Source organism: Vigna unguiculata, chromosome 11 (assembly GCF_037176805.1).
Source record: "Vigna unguiculata cultivar grain cowpea cultivar isolate G323 ecotype 2 chromosome 11, ASM3717680v1, whole genome shotgun sequence".
In the NCBI taxonomy this organism is placed as follows: Eukaryota; Viridiplantae; Streptophyta; class Magnoliopsida; order Fabales; family Fabaceae; genus Vigna; species Vigna unguiculata.
The window spans coordinates 4,190,533-4,206,646 of record NC_140802.1 but is presented as its reverse complement, the minus strand read 5'-3'; the positions used below and the strand labels follow the sequence as shown (position 1 = coordinate 4,206,646).

At 35.9% G+C, this 16,114-nt stretch overlaps 3 protein-coding genes across 3 annotated transcripts; all 3 read left to right on the top strand.

The window, feature by feature from the left end:
• The first annotated feature begins 422 nt into the window (after positions 1-422).
• On the top strand, positions 423-2,473 carry LOC146880882 (uncharacterized). The gene is made up of 2 exons (XM_085668907.1): positions 423-1,563; positions 1,656-2,473. Exons 1-2 carry the CDS (start codon positions 423-425, stop codon positions 2,471-2,473), a joined length of 1,959 nt encoding a protein of 652 aa, XP_085525033.1.
• Positions 2,474-7,581: 5,108 nt separating this feature from the next.
• Positions 7,582-9,698, top strand: LOC114168322 (beta-conglycinin beta subunit 1-like). Its single transcript, XM_085668906.1, has 7 exons — positions 7,582-7,611; positions 7,755-8,034; positions 8,107-8,282; positions 8,374-8,454; positions 8,549-8,836; positions 8,939-9,221; positions 9,331-9,698. Exons 1-7 carry the CDS (start codon positions 7,582-7,584, stop codon positions 9,525-9,527), a joined length of 1,335 nt encoding a protein of 444 aa, XP_085525032.1. The 3' UTR covers positions 9,528-9,698.
• A 2,223-nt stretch (positions 9,699-11,921) lies between these two features.
• LOC114168317 (histone-lysine N-methyltransferase, H3 lysine-9 specific SUVH1-like) lies at positions 11,922-15,690 on the top strand. The gene is made up of 2 exons (XM_028053080.2): positions 11,922-14,266; positions 15,369-15,690. The coding sequence occupies exon 1, from the start codon at positions 12,190-12,192 to the stop codon at positions 14,203-14,205; it is 2,016 nt and encodes a 671-aa protein (XP_027908881.2). The 5' UTR covers positions 11,922-12,189; the 3' UTR covers positions 14,206-14,266; positions 15,369-15,690.
• Positions 15,691-16,114: the final 424 nt, after the last annotated feature.

Below are 16,114 nucleotides of genomic sequence, written 5' to 3'. Positions count from 1 at the left end.
GAAGTTGTAATAGTATCATGGCAGGTGCAATAGTCCAGGAATCACGCCGAATCGGAGAATCAAAAAAGTGTAAGAAGAAAACGTGTTGGAGGGTACATTTTCTGAATAGAAAACGTATTGGGGGGGTACGTTTTTAAACTAGAAAACGTGTGGGGGGTACGTTTTCTAGTAGAAAACGTGTGAGGGGTGCACGTTTTCTAAAAAAAATATTTTTTTTTCTTTTCGCACCCCCTACCCCCTCCTTTTGAACACCAACCCACTCCATTTCATTGTAGTCACTAAAACGCTTATATATTCTACCACACTACCATTGTTTCTCTTATCAAAAGTTCTCTGCATACCAAGCTTGACATCTGAAATTTTCTGATCTAGTTTTCGATCTGAAAAATTCGGGTGTAAACTTCCATACCAACCTGTTCATAATGAGTTCGTGGAATTATGGAGGATCTTCTTCGTCTAATCCAATCGATGACGAACCTATCATTCCAGACATTGTCGAAGAGTTTACTTCCGATGATTTTGATGAAGACAATGCAGACAATCAAGAAATTGTCCTGATTCCTCCTATGGATTACAATCCCTATGGGGAAGTCCAACTACAAGAACGCATGCAATTCGATTCTAAAGAGGCAACGGTGTCTGCCATCAAACATTATCACATCACTAATGGATACAACTTCAATGTGGTAGAATCAAAACCGCATCTTTATGTTGCACGATGCATCCATTACAACAATGGATGTCAATGGCGTCTGAGGGCTAGTTATAGTAAAATTCGACATCATTGGAAAATCAAGTCCATTGATGGTACACATACGTGTTTCTCTACATTAATGTCACAAGATCACTGCAATCTAGATTCGACCCAAATTGCTTCCATTGTTTTTCATTTGGTCCGCACAAATCCAAGCATTCGCATCAAAAGCTTGGTTGCTGACATCAAAAGTCGTTACGGATACACAGTCACATATAGAAGAACATGGATTGCAAAGGAGAAAGCAATAACAATGGAGTATGGTGATTGGGACCAATCTTATAATGAAGTTCCCAGATGGTTACTAGCTGCCCAACAAACCAATCCTGGGACAATTTTTCAACTTTCCGGTCCTCCAGTTAATATTGATGCTGAGGATGGAAGTTCCACATACATTATGGAACGTTGCTTCTGGGCATTTGGACCTTGCATTGAAGGTTTTAAGTATTGTAAACCTGTTGTTCAAGTGGATGGAACCTTTTTAACAAGCAGATATCATGCCACCTTGCTAACTGCAATTGCTCAGGATGGAAATAGAAACATATTTCCTTTGGCATTTGCAATAGTAGAAGGTGAGACAAAGGAGGCATTGATTTGGTTTTTTCAACTACTACGAGAGCATGTAACTCCTCAGCCAAATCTCTGCCTAATTACTGATAGAGGCAAGGGAATTTTGTCAGCCCTACGATCGGAAGAAGTTGACTGGGAATTAGACAATCTTCACTCTGTCTACTGCATACGTCATTTGGGTTCCAACTTCAACAGCCGCTTTAAAAATGTCGATCTCAAGAAACAATTCATTAACTTGGGTACGACGTTTTCCTAACTTTAAATTCCAGATGCACAAAATATTTCCTATACATAATACTCTTTCATTTCATTTTATATTTCTTTTTCACAGCTTATGAAGTCAAACAACCTACCGTGCAAGCAAAACTTTCAGCTATGAGGTCCCAATTCCCACAAGCAGTAGCTTGGATTGATAAAATCCCCTTACATAAGTGGTCTCAGGCTTATGATGGGGGGCGCAGGTACACGCACATGACAACAAACTTGGGGGAGTGCATGAACTTTGTGCTTAAGGGGGCTCGCTCATTACCTATCTGTGCACTTTTGAAAATTACATTTCAAAACATAAATGCTTGGTTTGTTGAACGCGGCTTAAAGGCAGACTCTATGTTAAGAGCTGGACATCAATATCCAGAAGATGTCACAACCTTGCTCCAACAAAATCAACAGAAATCTGCATATTGTCATGTTCAACGCTACGATCGAGATAATTCAGAATTCGAGGTGCAAGAGATATCGAGCCCCCATTACTATCGGCCAAAACCAATCTCATTCACTGTCATATTAAACGATTGGTGGTGTGATTATGGTCACTTCCAAGCTAGTCGATTACCCTGTCAGCACGTCATAGCTGTTTGTTCTTTTGGTCATATGCCACTTTCAAATTTTATCGATCCAGTTTACACCCTTGATAACATAAATAAGGCTTATCAAGTCCAATTCCACCCCCTGCGAAATGAGGACTATTGGTCAACATATACAGGTCCTAATTTCACTCCAGACCCCCAAACTAGGCGTAAGGCTTCGGGACGACCTACAACGACTAGGATCCATAACGAAATGGATCAACCCGTTACGGATAAGCCAAAAAAATGCTCTTATTGTCGCACTGAGGGTCATCATAGGGGACAATGTCCATTTCGCCAATAATTTGTACATTTTTTATTTCAATTAATTTAATTTTCAATGTTTTTTTCTTCTTTCTACAATGTCAAAACTAAGACAATTTTCTATGAACATTAATATTTCTTATGCCTTCATCAACTACAAGTTCAAATACTTTATTCTTTTATGGACCAAAAAAATTTATCAAATGAGAACAAATTATTATGCTCGCCTCTATATCCAATTCTAATTTAATCACTTTGTTTTTTAAAATTTGTACTGTAATCGATTACAATGGTATTGTAATCGATTACAATTCACTCGAACAAAATGCATTAACCATGTAATCGATTACACTTCGTCTGTAATCGATTACATTACACCCAGAAAACTGCAACACATGCAGTAATTGATTACAGCCTACGGTAATCGATTACTCAATGAAAAACGTATTCCTCCCCACGATTTCATCTAATTGTTAGAATTATGGTGCTTGATTTAGTCCCACATCGCTTAGAATAGTGAGTTGTGGTTCTCTATTTTACTATATAAGAGATTCTATGTAAAGCTTTAAGATACACCAAAAATACAAATACTTCCTAGTGTAGTCGTGGACGTAGGCATACACATTGTAGCCAAACCACGTTAAATTCTCTGTGTCTATTTTTCTCTCCTTTATTCTTTCCTTTATTGCCTTGTTCCTAACAATTGGTATCAGAGCCATTTTTCTTAGTATGCTCTGTGGTTGCAGCATTGTCTGATCTTCCACATCAGAAAAGATTTGGTTTCTATTTTTTTTCTTCTTGGGGATCTCAGTTTAGAGAAGTAGTGGGAGCTTTGGTCAAAGGCAGCAGAAGCTTTGGTCAAAGGCAGCAGGAGCTTTGGTCAAAGGCAGCAGGAGCTTTGGTCAAAAGCCGCAGCAGGAGCTTTGGTCAAAAGCCGCAGCAGGAGCTTTGGTCAAAAGCAGCAGGAGCTTTCGTCAAAGCAGCAAGAGCAATGGCATTGGAAGAAGGGGAGGTGAGGATTGAGAAGTTTGATGGCAGTGACTTCGGGTTCTGGAAGATGCAAATAGAGGACTACCTGTATCAGAAGAAGTTGTATCTACCCTTAACAGGGCAGAAGCCAACTGACATGGAGCAGGCGGAATGGGATTTGTTAGATCGGCAGACACTCGGTGTGATCCGATTGACATTAGCCAAGAATGTTGCGTTCAACATCATGAACGAGAACACAACCGTAGATTTGATGAAGGCATTGTCAAATATGTATGAGAAGCCATCTGCAGCCAATAAAGTGTATTTGATTCGCAGACTAGTCAACCTAAAAATGGGTGAAGGTAACTCGATTACTAATCATATTAGTGAATTCAATACAATTATTGCGCAGTTGACATCAGTGCAGATAACATTTGATGATGAGGTGAAAGCATTAATTTTATTATCATCTCTTCCGGAAAGTTGGAGTGCAACTGTTACTGCAGTTAGTAATTCTGCAAGTAATAGTAAGTTGAAGCTTGATAACATCCGTGACTTGATCTTAAGCGAAGATGTTCGCAGGAAAAGTTCAGGGGAATCTTCCAGTTCTAGTTCCGGTTCAGCATTGAGTACTGAAACTAGAGGAAGAAGTAGCCAGAAAGGTCGTAATCAAGGTCGAGGCAGATCAAAGTCTAGAGAGAAATCAAAACCAAAATTCCGGAATGATATCACTTGTTGGAATTGTCAGAAAAGGGGTCACTTTACAAATCAATGTAGGGCTCCAAGGAAGAACAACAACAACAAGAGGCAAGATAGTGATCAATCAGCAAATGCAGCAACTGATGAAATTGAAGATGCACTATTATGTAGTCTAGATTGTTCTATTGATTCATGGATTATGGACTCAGGTGCGTCATTTCATACTACACCTTCTTTAGAACTATTATCTAACTATGTTCCAGGAAAGTTTGGGAAGGTCTACCTTGTAGATGGGAAATCTCTTGATATTATAGGAAGAGGTGATATCAATATCAGAACCTCTAATGGAAGTGTGTGGACTTTGAAGAATGTCAGACATATTCCAGCCTTAAAGAGAAACTTAATATTTATAGGGCAGTTGGATGATGAGGGGCATTACACCACCTTTGGAGATGGACACTGGAAAGTAATGAAAGGTAATCTTGTTGTTGCTCGTGGGAAGAAGCAAGGATCTCTTTACATGATTGCAGATGAGGATATGATATCAGTTGCAGAAGTTGGCAACAGTTCCTCTTTATGGCATCAGAGACTTGGGCATATGAGTGAGAAAGGAATGAAGCTCATGGTCTCTAAAGGTAAAATACCTAACTTGAAGCATGTTGACGTTGGACCTTGCGAACATTGTATCTTTGGAAAGCAGAAAAAGGTTAGCTTCTCCAAAACAAGTAAGTCGTCTAAAGTTGAAAGACTAGCACTAGTGCATACAGATGTTTGGGGGCCAGCTCCAGTGAAATCTCTTGGAGGTTCACAGTATTACATAACCTTCATTGATCACTCTACAAGAAAGGTATGGGTTTATTTTCTTAAAAATAAATCTGATGTGTTTTATGTGTTTAAAAGGTGGAAACAGGAGGTTGAGACTCAAACAGGTTTAAAGATTAAATGTTTGAAGTCTGATAATGGTGGAGAATATGACAGTAATCAATTCAAGGAGTTTTGTTCAGAGAATGGGATTAGAATGATCAAGACGATTCCAGGAACACCAGAACAAAACGGTGTGGCAGAAAGAATGAACAGAACCTTGAATGAGAGAGCAAGATGTATGAGAATCCAGTCAGGATTACCCAAGGTATTTTGGGCAGATGCAATAAGCACAGCAGCCTATCTCATAAACAGAGGACCATCAGTTCCTTTAGGCTATCAGTTACCTGAAGAAGTATGGTCTGGAAATGAGGTAAACCTTTCACATCTGAAAGTTTTTGGTTGTGCTTCATATATTTTGTTGAACTCTAATAGTAGAGATAAATTGGACCCTAAGGCAAAGCGATGCTATTTCATTGGCTATGGATCTGACATGTATGGCTACAGGTTTTGGGATGACCAAAACAAGAAAATTATCAGAAGTAGAAATGTTACTTTTAATGAAAACATGTTCTATAAGGACAGGACTGCAGAATTTGCAAATGCAAATAAAAAGCCAGAGCAGGTATCATTAGAAGAAGTTTCAGAAAGTGATGTAGCCAACAGAAGGCAGAATACAGATGTAGAGCCTGAGTCAGAGCCCGAGTCAGAGTTTGGGTCAGAACCTGAATAGATAGTAGAGTCAGTAACTCCTGAATTACCGACTAGAAGGTCTAGCAGAACCATTGTAGCACCACAAAGGTACTCCCCTTCATTGCATTACTTGTTGTTGATTGATGCTGGTGAGCCAGAGCATTTTGCTGAGGCTATGCAGGGAGGTGAATCTATTAAGTGGGAGCTAGCAATGGAAGATGAGATAAAGTCTCTTCAGAAGAATAAGACATGGTCTTTAACCAAGCTTCCAGAAGGAAAGAAGGTTTTGCAAAACAGGTGGGTCTATCGGTTAAAAGAAGAACCAAATGGCAGCAAACGATATAAGGCCAGACTCGTAGTGAAAGGGTTCCAACAGAGACAAGGAATTGACTTCACAGAAATTTTCTCTCCTGTTGTCAAGATGACTACCATCAGAGTTATCTTGAGTATACCAGCTGCAGAAAATCTTCATCTGGAGCAGTTAGATGTGAAAACTGCATTCCTACATGGAGATCTTGAGGAAGAAATCTTTATGGCACAACCAAAAGGTTTTGAAGTACAAGGCAAAGAGAATCTTGTATGCAAGCTTCATAAAAGTTTGTATGGGTTGAAACAAGCACCGCGACAATGGTATAAGAAGTTTAATGAGTTTATGAGAAACTCAGGATTTCACAGATGTGAAGAAGATCATTGTTGTTATGTGAAGAAATATATTGATAGTTATATCATTCTTGCCTTGTATGTTGATGACATGTTGATTGCTGGTGCTAATATGGCAGAAATTGACAGGTTGAAGAAACAATTGTCAGAAAATTTTGAAATGAAGGATCTTGGTCCAGCCAAGCAAATTCTTGGTATGAGAATTTCCAGGGATAGATCTAAAGGTATTCTAAATTTATCTCAGGAAAAATATATTGAAAAATTGCTTAGCAGGTTCAATGTTGGAAATGCTAAAACCAGGAATACACCTTTGGGAACTCACTTAAAGTTCTCAAAAAGGCAATCTTCTCAGACATAGGAAGAAGAAAATCACATGTCTAAAGTGCCATATGCATCTGCAGTAGGGAGCTTGATGTATGCTATGGTTTGCACCAGACCTGATATAGCACATGCAGTGGGAGTTGTGAGCAGGTTTCTATCCAATCCCGGAAAGGAGCATTGGGAAGGAGTGAAGTGGATATTGAGATATTTGAAGGGCACTTCAAAGATGCATTTGTCCTTTAAAAGAAGTAATCTCACTTTACAGGGGTTTTCTGATGCAGATTTGGGAGGTGATTTGGATGGTAGAAAGAGCACAACAGGTTATATTTTTACGTTGGGTGGCACAGCTATAAGTTGGAAGTCCAAACTTCAAGGAAGAGTCTCCCTTTCAACCACTGAAGCTGAATATATAGCTATCTCAGAAACAGCAAAAGAGATGATATGGTTGAAGAATCTTCTAAAAGAATTAGGAAAAGGGCAAGATGAACCTTCATTGTTCAGTGACAGTCAAAGTGCCATTTGTCTTGCTAAAAATCCAATTCTTCACTCCAGATGCAAACACATTGAATTGAAGTATCATTTTATCAGAAATTTGATAAATGATGGAGATTTGATTTTGTTGAAGATTCCAGGTGCAGAGAATCCAGCTGATATGTTAACCAAGACTGTCACAACAACTAAGTTGAGGCTTTGCATTGCCTCAACTGGCCTTCGAGAAGATTGATGATGAAGGCACTACACTAGGTGGTAATGTAAATCAAACCCCAAGTGGGAGAATTGTTAGAATTATGGTGCTTGATTTAGTCCCACATCGCTTAGAATAGTGAGTTGTGGTTCTCTATTTTACTATATAAGAGACTCTATGTAAAGCTTTAAGATACACCAAAAAATACAAATACTTCCTAGTGTAGTCGTGGACGTGCACCCCCCAACAATTTCCTTTGAATGTCGTCTGCCTCCCACACAATTTCGCTTGTTGACAAAATCTGACCGAAGAACGTACAGGAGCTACACGATTTCTTCATAACCAAAACGTGCACCCCCAAAACGTTTTGCCTAGTTCTGCAATTTTTTTAAAATCTGCCTACTTCCGTAATAACCCAAACTCATTTGCCTAGAAGGGAAAAAAACCCTCTTTCGGCATTTCACACCACCGAGAGCACCAAGAGACTCAAGAAGAGTCACAAAATAACCCCTTCTACTTCAACTCTGAAACCTCCTTCCACACTCTATTCAGAAACCAATACGGTCACCTTCGTGTCCTCCAGAGGTTCGACCAGAGCTCCAAACAACTTCAGAATCTTGAAAACTACCGTGTTGTAGAGTTCAAGTCCAAACTCAACACCCTCCTCCTTCCTCACCATGTTGATGCCGATTTCCTCCTAGTTGTCCTTAATGGTATGTAATCAACTAATTTTAGATTCGTCACTGATGCATAAATAATGATAATAATTAATGTGTGAATTACAGGGAGAGCCATTCTCACCTTGTTGAACCCTGACGGCAGAGACTCCTACATTCTTGAGCAAGGCCATGCCCAGAAAATCCCTGCAGGAACCACTTTCTTTTTGGTTAACCCTCACGACAACGAGAATCTCAGAATAATCAAACTCGCCATACCCGTTAACAACCCTCACAGATTCCAAGTACTGTCTATTTGTTATTTCCGAACCAACTTTTTTTTAATTCTAACTTGCATTTTCTATCTCAATGTGACGTTAAATGTTTGTGCTGTAGGACTTTTTCCTATCTAGCACAGAAGCCCAACAATCGTACTTGCAAGGATTCAGCAAGAATATTCTAGAGGCCTCCTTCGATGTAAGCAAGAACCCAAGAACACAACATCTAACTACATATTTGTATTTCGATTTGTCGAATGATACCATTATCTATATTTGCATGATCTTTATAGAGCGAGTTCAAGGAGATAAACAGGGTTCTGTTTGGAGAGGAGGGAGAGCAGCAGCAGCAGCAAGAGGGAGTGATTGTTGAACTTAAAAAGGAACAGATTCGGGAACTGATGAAACATGCTAAATCTAGTTCAAAGAAAACCCTTTCCTCCCAAAATGAACCATTCAACCTGAGAAACCAAAAACCCGTCTATTCCAACAGATTTGGAAGGTTGCACGAGATCACCCCCGAGAAAAACCCCCAGCTTAAGGACTTGGATGTGTTCCTCAGTTCTGTGGATATCAAAGAGGTAATTAATACGAAGAAAAACCTTATAATTATTAGAAAACATTATTAATTACTATTGGAACTGTAATTTCATAGATATATTTTTTTTGGTTAATAAATTTAGGGAGGTCTTCTTATGCCAAACTACAATACAAAGGCCATAGTGATACTAGTGGTTAATAAAGGAGAAGCAAACATTGAAGTTGTTGGCCTAAGAGAACAGCAACAGCAGCAACATCATCAGCAAGAGGAAAGTTGGGAAGTTCAGAGGTATAGAGCTGAGTTGTCCGAAAACGATGTATTTGTCATCCCAGCAGCTTATCCAGTCGCCATCAACGCTACCTCTAATATGAATTTCATTGCTTTCGGTATCAATGCTGAGAACAACCAGAGGAACTTCCTTGCAGGTATATTAAGTTACACTTCAGAAGTTCTTATGTTGATTGTCTATGTAGATTAAGTTAGACTTAAAGTTTTTAAGGATGTTTTCGGTTGTTGTGTATTTACATTTTGAAGGTGAGAAAGACAATGTGATAAGCGAAATACCTAGGGAAGTGTTGGAGGTTGCTTTCCCTGGGCCAGGAGAGAAGGTTGTGAAGGTGATAAAGAATCAGAAGGAATCTTACTTTGTGGATGCTCAGCCTGAACAAAAGGAGGAACAGAGTAAGGGAAGAAAGGGTCCATTGTCTTCAATTTTGGACACTCTCTACTGAATAAGTATGATGAAGTAAGATGTAATGCAGTGAGAGTGAGAGGTGATGGTGAGTGTGGAATTTACGTGTCGGCCATGTAAGAATAAGTAGAGTTTCATGTAGCTTTTTTCACTGCGAATAGTAATGAATAAATCGAGCACATATATAATGCTTGAGTTTTGTGATTTTCAATTTTCAACTATATGTCTTTATAGCCAAAGGATATGCTTGGCTTCTACTTTTTTTTGTTTATGAGAGTACTTGATCTTCAAACAATATTAAAAATCTCATACTCAACAAACTTATAAACTAAAAATTATTATTATATAAAATATATAGTTTTAATTATTGATAAAATTATTGACATTATTTTATAAATTAAAAATTTTTCGCTATTTATTATTGTTAAATTTAAAATTAGTCTCCGGATATCAAGAAATCAAATTTTAAATTATTTGTTATTATTATATTTTAAATTAGTTTCTAAAATGAAATGATAATTAATTTAATTAATGATTAACTTTTTAATTATTTTTAAATGAATTATTATTTAATATTTTTTTTTATATTTTATAAATAATTGAAGCGTCTATCGACACGAGGATGAAATGTATGGATGTACATAAAAGAAAGTACCTTCTTGAAACATTTGTAGTCAAATTTTTTTTTTTTTGAAAAATGATATTTTAACTCATTTTTTTTGACCCACTTTTAATCCATTGCTTTAATTATCATTAAATCATTTTTTTTTTATTTTTTATAGTGATGTGATGTGATGATCTAATGGTAATTGAAGTAGTGGATTAAAAGTGACTCAAAAAAAGTGAGTTAAAATATCATTATCCTTTTTTTTATCATGGGTTGATGCTTAATACCGATATATGACTTAAGTCTTTTTTTTATCATGGGTTGATGCTTAATACCGATATATGACTTAAGTCTTTTCATATTCATCATTAGACATTTATGTACGATATATGACTTAAGTCTTTTCATATTCATCATTAGACATCTATGTATTTATTTTTCACGAGACACCAAACGTATCTACATCTAGGGATTGACAACAGGGTAGGGATGAGTTTTATTATCCCACCATATCCATTTTCAAGAAAAAAATTTAACTCCATTATCATATTCAAACTCAACAAGTATCAAATTTTAATTTTATTTTCATTCCTACGAGTAACAAGTACATATTTACGCTTTCTTACTATATCAATATCAATAAATTAATGTTTTATACAATAATAAAATATTATAACAAAGGAAACATAGTATTATCAAATATTCAATATCAAAAGGAGGGTATTCTTGTTTTTCAATATCAAATATTTAGAAAGAAATTATAGTGGTATATATTTCAAATTAGAGTACCAAATAAAATTTCATAAAAACTAAAATATTTATTAATTTTACAAACATTAATGAAACCTAGTTGATATAAAATTTAAAAGTATTTAAAAATATATATATAAAAAGAAAACACATATTCAAATTAATAAATATGTTTCATATCTCTTTACTTCAATTTTTTAAATTCTGATGAAATCTATACACTAAAAAAATTAAGATAAATTGCACAAAGAAAAATAAATGCATAATTAATGGTATGATAAGATGAAAAATTCAAATATTAACTTAATTCATCTGTTCAAAAATAAAGAAAATTGGTTGAGTAAAACAAATAGATTCATCAAATAAAGCAAAAAAATTAATAATTAGAAAATAGCATAGATAAGTTTTTAACATTACTTAATAAATGAAAATTTTATGCTATTAAAAACTTAAATTGAGAGTTATACGCTATTATGTAAAAAAAAATACGCAATAAATAAAAATATTGAAAAACAATAGTAATATTTAAATGTAAGACATAAAAGTTACTTAATTAAAATACATCATTCAATCAAAATTACATAAATGTTGTGATAAAAAAAAATTTTTAAAAAATAAATGAATTTCATTATAAACTAAACAATTATAAAATTATAAAAAATAAAAAATACGTAATATATTATATATATATATATATATAATTTTAATAGATTATAAGTATTTTAATCGAGATATGGATGTTGACAATATTAAAATAGAAATAGAATATATATATATATATATATATATATATATATATATTCATCCTCATCTCGTTCTCAATTTTTAAAAAATTTAATATTATTCATACTCGTACTTATTCGATTAATATAAAAATTATCGATCAAAATAAAAACGAATTCACGCAATATTTTAAATGTATAATTAGGAATTTTAGAAATCTCTTTTATCCTTGGCGTAGATATTTAGTAACTAATAATAGTTAAGTAATTAAGTAAGAGATTATGTCGTGTATAAATTTTGAGATATCGACTTAATGAAAAAAGTTAGTTTCATAACTATTCTTTATTGTCCTTCATTATTTTCTTTCTCGAAGTTCGTATTTCACCCCTTTTCCTTTTTGGGTTCTTGAGCTAACCATTTCCCAAGCAGCATCTTCAGCTTCAGGGTTTAATGACCCCTCTGCACCAAAAGGTTAGACTTTTCTTGTTGATTCAAAGTTTGATTTATAAAGGGAGAGCTTTGTTGAGAGTTGGCGTGCTTCAAATTTGAAGGTTTGAAAGAAAACAAAAATCTGTAAACTACTTTGAGCTTGTGAATCTGTATTTTGTGTTAAAAGTGTGTAATGGAAGAAGGGTTGTGCGAAAACTCAGTTCCTGGTTCTGGTTTTGGTTTAGTTGATAAAACTAGGATTGTAGAGGTTAAACCCCTGCGTAGTTTGGCACCTGTGTTGCCAAAATCTCTTCAACTTTCTATCTCTGGAAGGTACCCATCTGGGTTTCCTCCGTTTGTTTTGTTCGAGGAACCCGAAGAATCTCAGCCATCACCTACTCCTATTCCAGCTCCAATAAGGTCGTATAGGAAGCCACCAGATGAAGAAGAAACCCCTCATGAAGTCAATGGAGACACTTCTTCACCTGTGGAGGGTGTGAATGGTGAGAGTGTCGACGATAGCCCAAACCGTTCTGCGCAGCCTATGAAGAGCTGCAAAACATCCCAAAAACGGCGCAAAAAAACTCAAGATTTTGGTGGCAGTTCTTCGCTTGGTGGTATTAGCATGGCCCAAAGGGATGATGGTGATCGGGAAGTGGTTAATCTTGTGCTCATGAATTTTGATTCTCTCCGGAGAAGGTTCTGCCAACTTGAAGATTCCAAGGATTTGAACACATTGATGGGAACCAAGCGCCCGGATTTAAGAGCAAGCAATGTGATGACAAGCAAAGTGTTTCGCACAAACATGAGGAGGAGAATAGGAGCAGTGCCTGGGGTTGAGATCGGGGATATTTTCTTTTTGCGGATGGAAATGTGTCATGTGGGTTTGCATGGGCAGTCAATGAGTGGAATTGACTACATGAATGCCAAGGATGAGCTTCAGGAGGAACCGGTGGCTTTAAGCATCGTCTCTTCAGGAGTGTATGATAATAATGCAGAGGAAGACGATGTTTTAGTTTATACCGGCCAAGGTGAGAACTTCAACAAGAAAGACAAGCATGCGGTTGATCAGAAGCTTCAAAGGGGTAATCTTGCTTTAGATAGAAGTGTACACCGACAGAATGAAGTAAGAGTCATCCGGGGCTTGAAAGATGCAGTGAATAAAAATGCAAAATTCTATGTCTATGATGGTCTGTATAAAATCCAGGGTTCTTGGGTAGAAAAAGGGAAGTCTGGTGGTAGTGTATTCAAGTACAAGTTTGTTAGATTACCTGGGCAACCTAGTGCTTTTGCTGTTTGGAAATCAATTCAGAAGTGGAAGACAGGTTCATGTTCATCTTCAAGGGCTGGTCTTATTCTTGCAGACCTCACCACAGGAGTTGAGAGTATTCCTGTATCACTTGTAAATGATGTTGACAACGAGAAGGGGCCTTCTTTTTTCACCTATTCCAATTCTCTTAGAAATTCAAAACCATTCGGTATAGTGCAATCTTCATATGGCTGCAACTGTAACAAAACATGTGTCCCTGGGGATTTGAGCTGCTCTTGCATTCAAAGAAATGAAGGTGACTTTCCATATATTGCAAATGGTGTCCTAGTCAGTCGGAGACCATTGGTTCATGAGTGTGGCCCAATGTGTAAGTGCTTTCCTAACTGCAAGAATCGAGTATCGCAGACAGGTTTGAAGCACCAAATGGAAGTTTTCAAAACCAAAGATAGAGGGTGGGGACTTCGATCAATTGATCCTATACGTGCTGGTACTTTTATTTGTGAGTATGCAGGAGAAGTAATTGATAGAGCCAAGGTATATAAGAATGGAGGATATAATGATGAGTATGTTTTTGATACTAGTCGTATTTACAATCCATTCAAATGGAATTATGAGCCTAGCTTATTGGAAGAAATAAGCTCATCTACTGAGGATTATACTATACCATCTCCTCTAATTATCAGTTCTAAAATTTTTGGAAATGTGGCTAGATACATGAATCATAGTTGCTCCCCAAATGTCTTCTGGCAGCCAGTATTGTACGCAGAAAATAATCAATACTTTCTTCACATTGCATTTTTTGCCCTTAGACACATTCCTCCAATGGTAGAGTTAACATATGATTATGGATGTTCTGGTCATGCTGATGGCAGTAGTGCACCCCAAGGGAGAAAGAAATGCTTGTGTGGATCAGCAAAATGCTGTGGTTCTTTTGGTTGATGTTTTGTTGCAGTTGGTCATTTGTGGCATGGTGTTGGCAAATGTATTCATGGCAAAAGAGGTTGGTTTCCAAAAGCTTTGGTTATTTATATCTATGCTTCGTAACAAACAAATATTTTAGTTTGTTTAATAAATGATCTCCATCTTTTAAGTTTCTTTATACTTCGTACTTTAGTCCTACTGACTACACTAACATGAGTAGACTTAATAATTATTTCAACACTCCCCTCAAGCTGGAGCATACAGATTTTTTGTACCAAACTTAGAACAAATAAACTCAATCCGAGGTGCCTTTGAGGACTTGGTCAACACATATGCAAGTTGGTCATTTGATCCAACGTATTCAGTACATATTTCTTTTGTCAACACTTTTTCACGAACAAAATGATAATCAATTTCTATATGTTCTATTCTCTCATGAAACACTGGATTTGATGCAATGTGGAGAGCAACTGGATTATTGCAATACATCTTCATATTCCGGATGTCATAAAAGTTGACCTATTGAAGGAATTGTTTCACCCATATAAGTTCACACGTTAGTGACGCCATTGTCCTATATTCAACTTCAGATGTCGATCGGACCACTACATTATGTATTAAGTTTGCCTTTTAGTTTCAATTTCTCCCATTTTCCCTATACTGATTAACGATTTTTCCTACAGAGTCTTCCATGTCAGGCTCTTCAATGATGTTAGATTTCTCATATTCTAAAATTTTCAGCTAGACTATCATCCCTAGACTGTCTATTGGCAATTGTCATACAAAAGTCTTGAGAAACATTTTTAAACTCTATTCAACTGCCTCTTTCTAGAGCTAACATTATTTTCAATATTTTCTTAGAATTTAGACTTATGACTTAATCCAATAAAATTGACTTGTGATGTGAGATGGTCATCATATTGTATTTGAGTATCATATAGGTGATAGTCCACTAAATAGATTAGACGAAGACCAATAAGAACTTAGAGAGATAGACTTGTATCTATGGGCCTTTTTAGTTCATGTAGCTAATTCCCTAATCGAGAAATGTATTTGCGGTAATCCTTTTTTTTCTTCCTGCTGTTATGCATTTTCAACATTCCATGTAAGTTTCCTCATCTAAGCAAATGCTGATTCTTTCTGTTTTGTCTTTAATCTTATCTGTTTTATTTGATAAACAGACGAGGGGGCATTCAACGTGAAGAAATAGATACAGCTTGGAAGGGTAGATTTACTTGATAAATAATTAACCATGTTAATCTTTAAGCATGGCCCGCATTTGTCTTTGACTTATTTTAGTCAAGTGACTTCTGATCATTTTACCCTATTCCTGATTTCAAGGGGGGAAATTTTTAGAGAGCCACTTGTATAATTATTGTATTAGGGAATTACTGTGGGCCCTAGAAAATGTTATTAACATTCAATATTTGTCACCTTTCATGGCTTTTGAAACCGTTAATCTTCATAATTTTACACCACTAAATAAATCATCTTCTTTGCTTATTTTCTTTTATTTTATGTAATTGATCTTACCTTTGATGCTTTTTTTTGGTTTAAATGTTTTAATTCAAGAGGTGAAATTTTATTTATTCTTATTATCTTCTTAAAAGTTAATTATTATTTTACGAATTATCATTTTTTAATTAATATTTTTGTATATTTTAAATTTTTATTTTATCATTTTTTTTTAATTCGTACTTCATTTTAATTTTTTTATTCCCAAGGCATTAGTTATGAAGCAGTCTGTCTAGTAAGTACGGACGCTTGGAACAAGTTTGACTTATCCTATTCTCTTTATATATATTCCTAATGTTTGCACCTCTGTTACCCATTACCAACTACCGAGTGACAAATCTTCTTTTTCTTCTGTTACTCATTTTCTTCTCTTACTAATCTTCTTCATCACCAATCTATTATCGTGCAATGG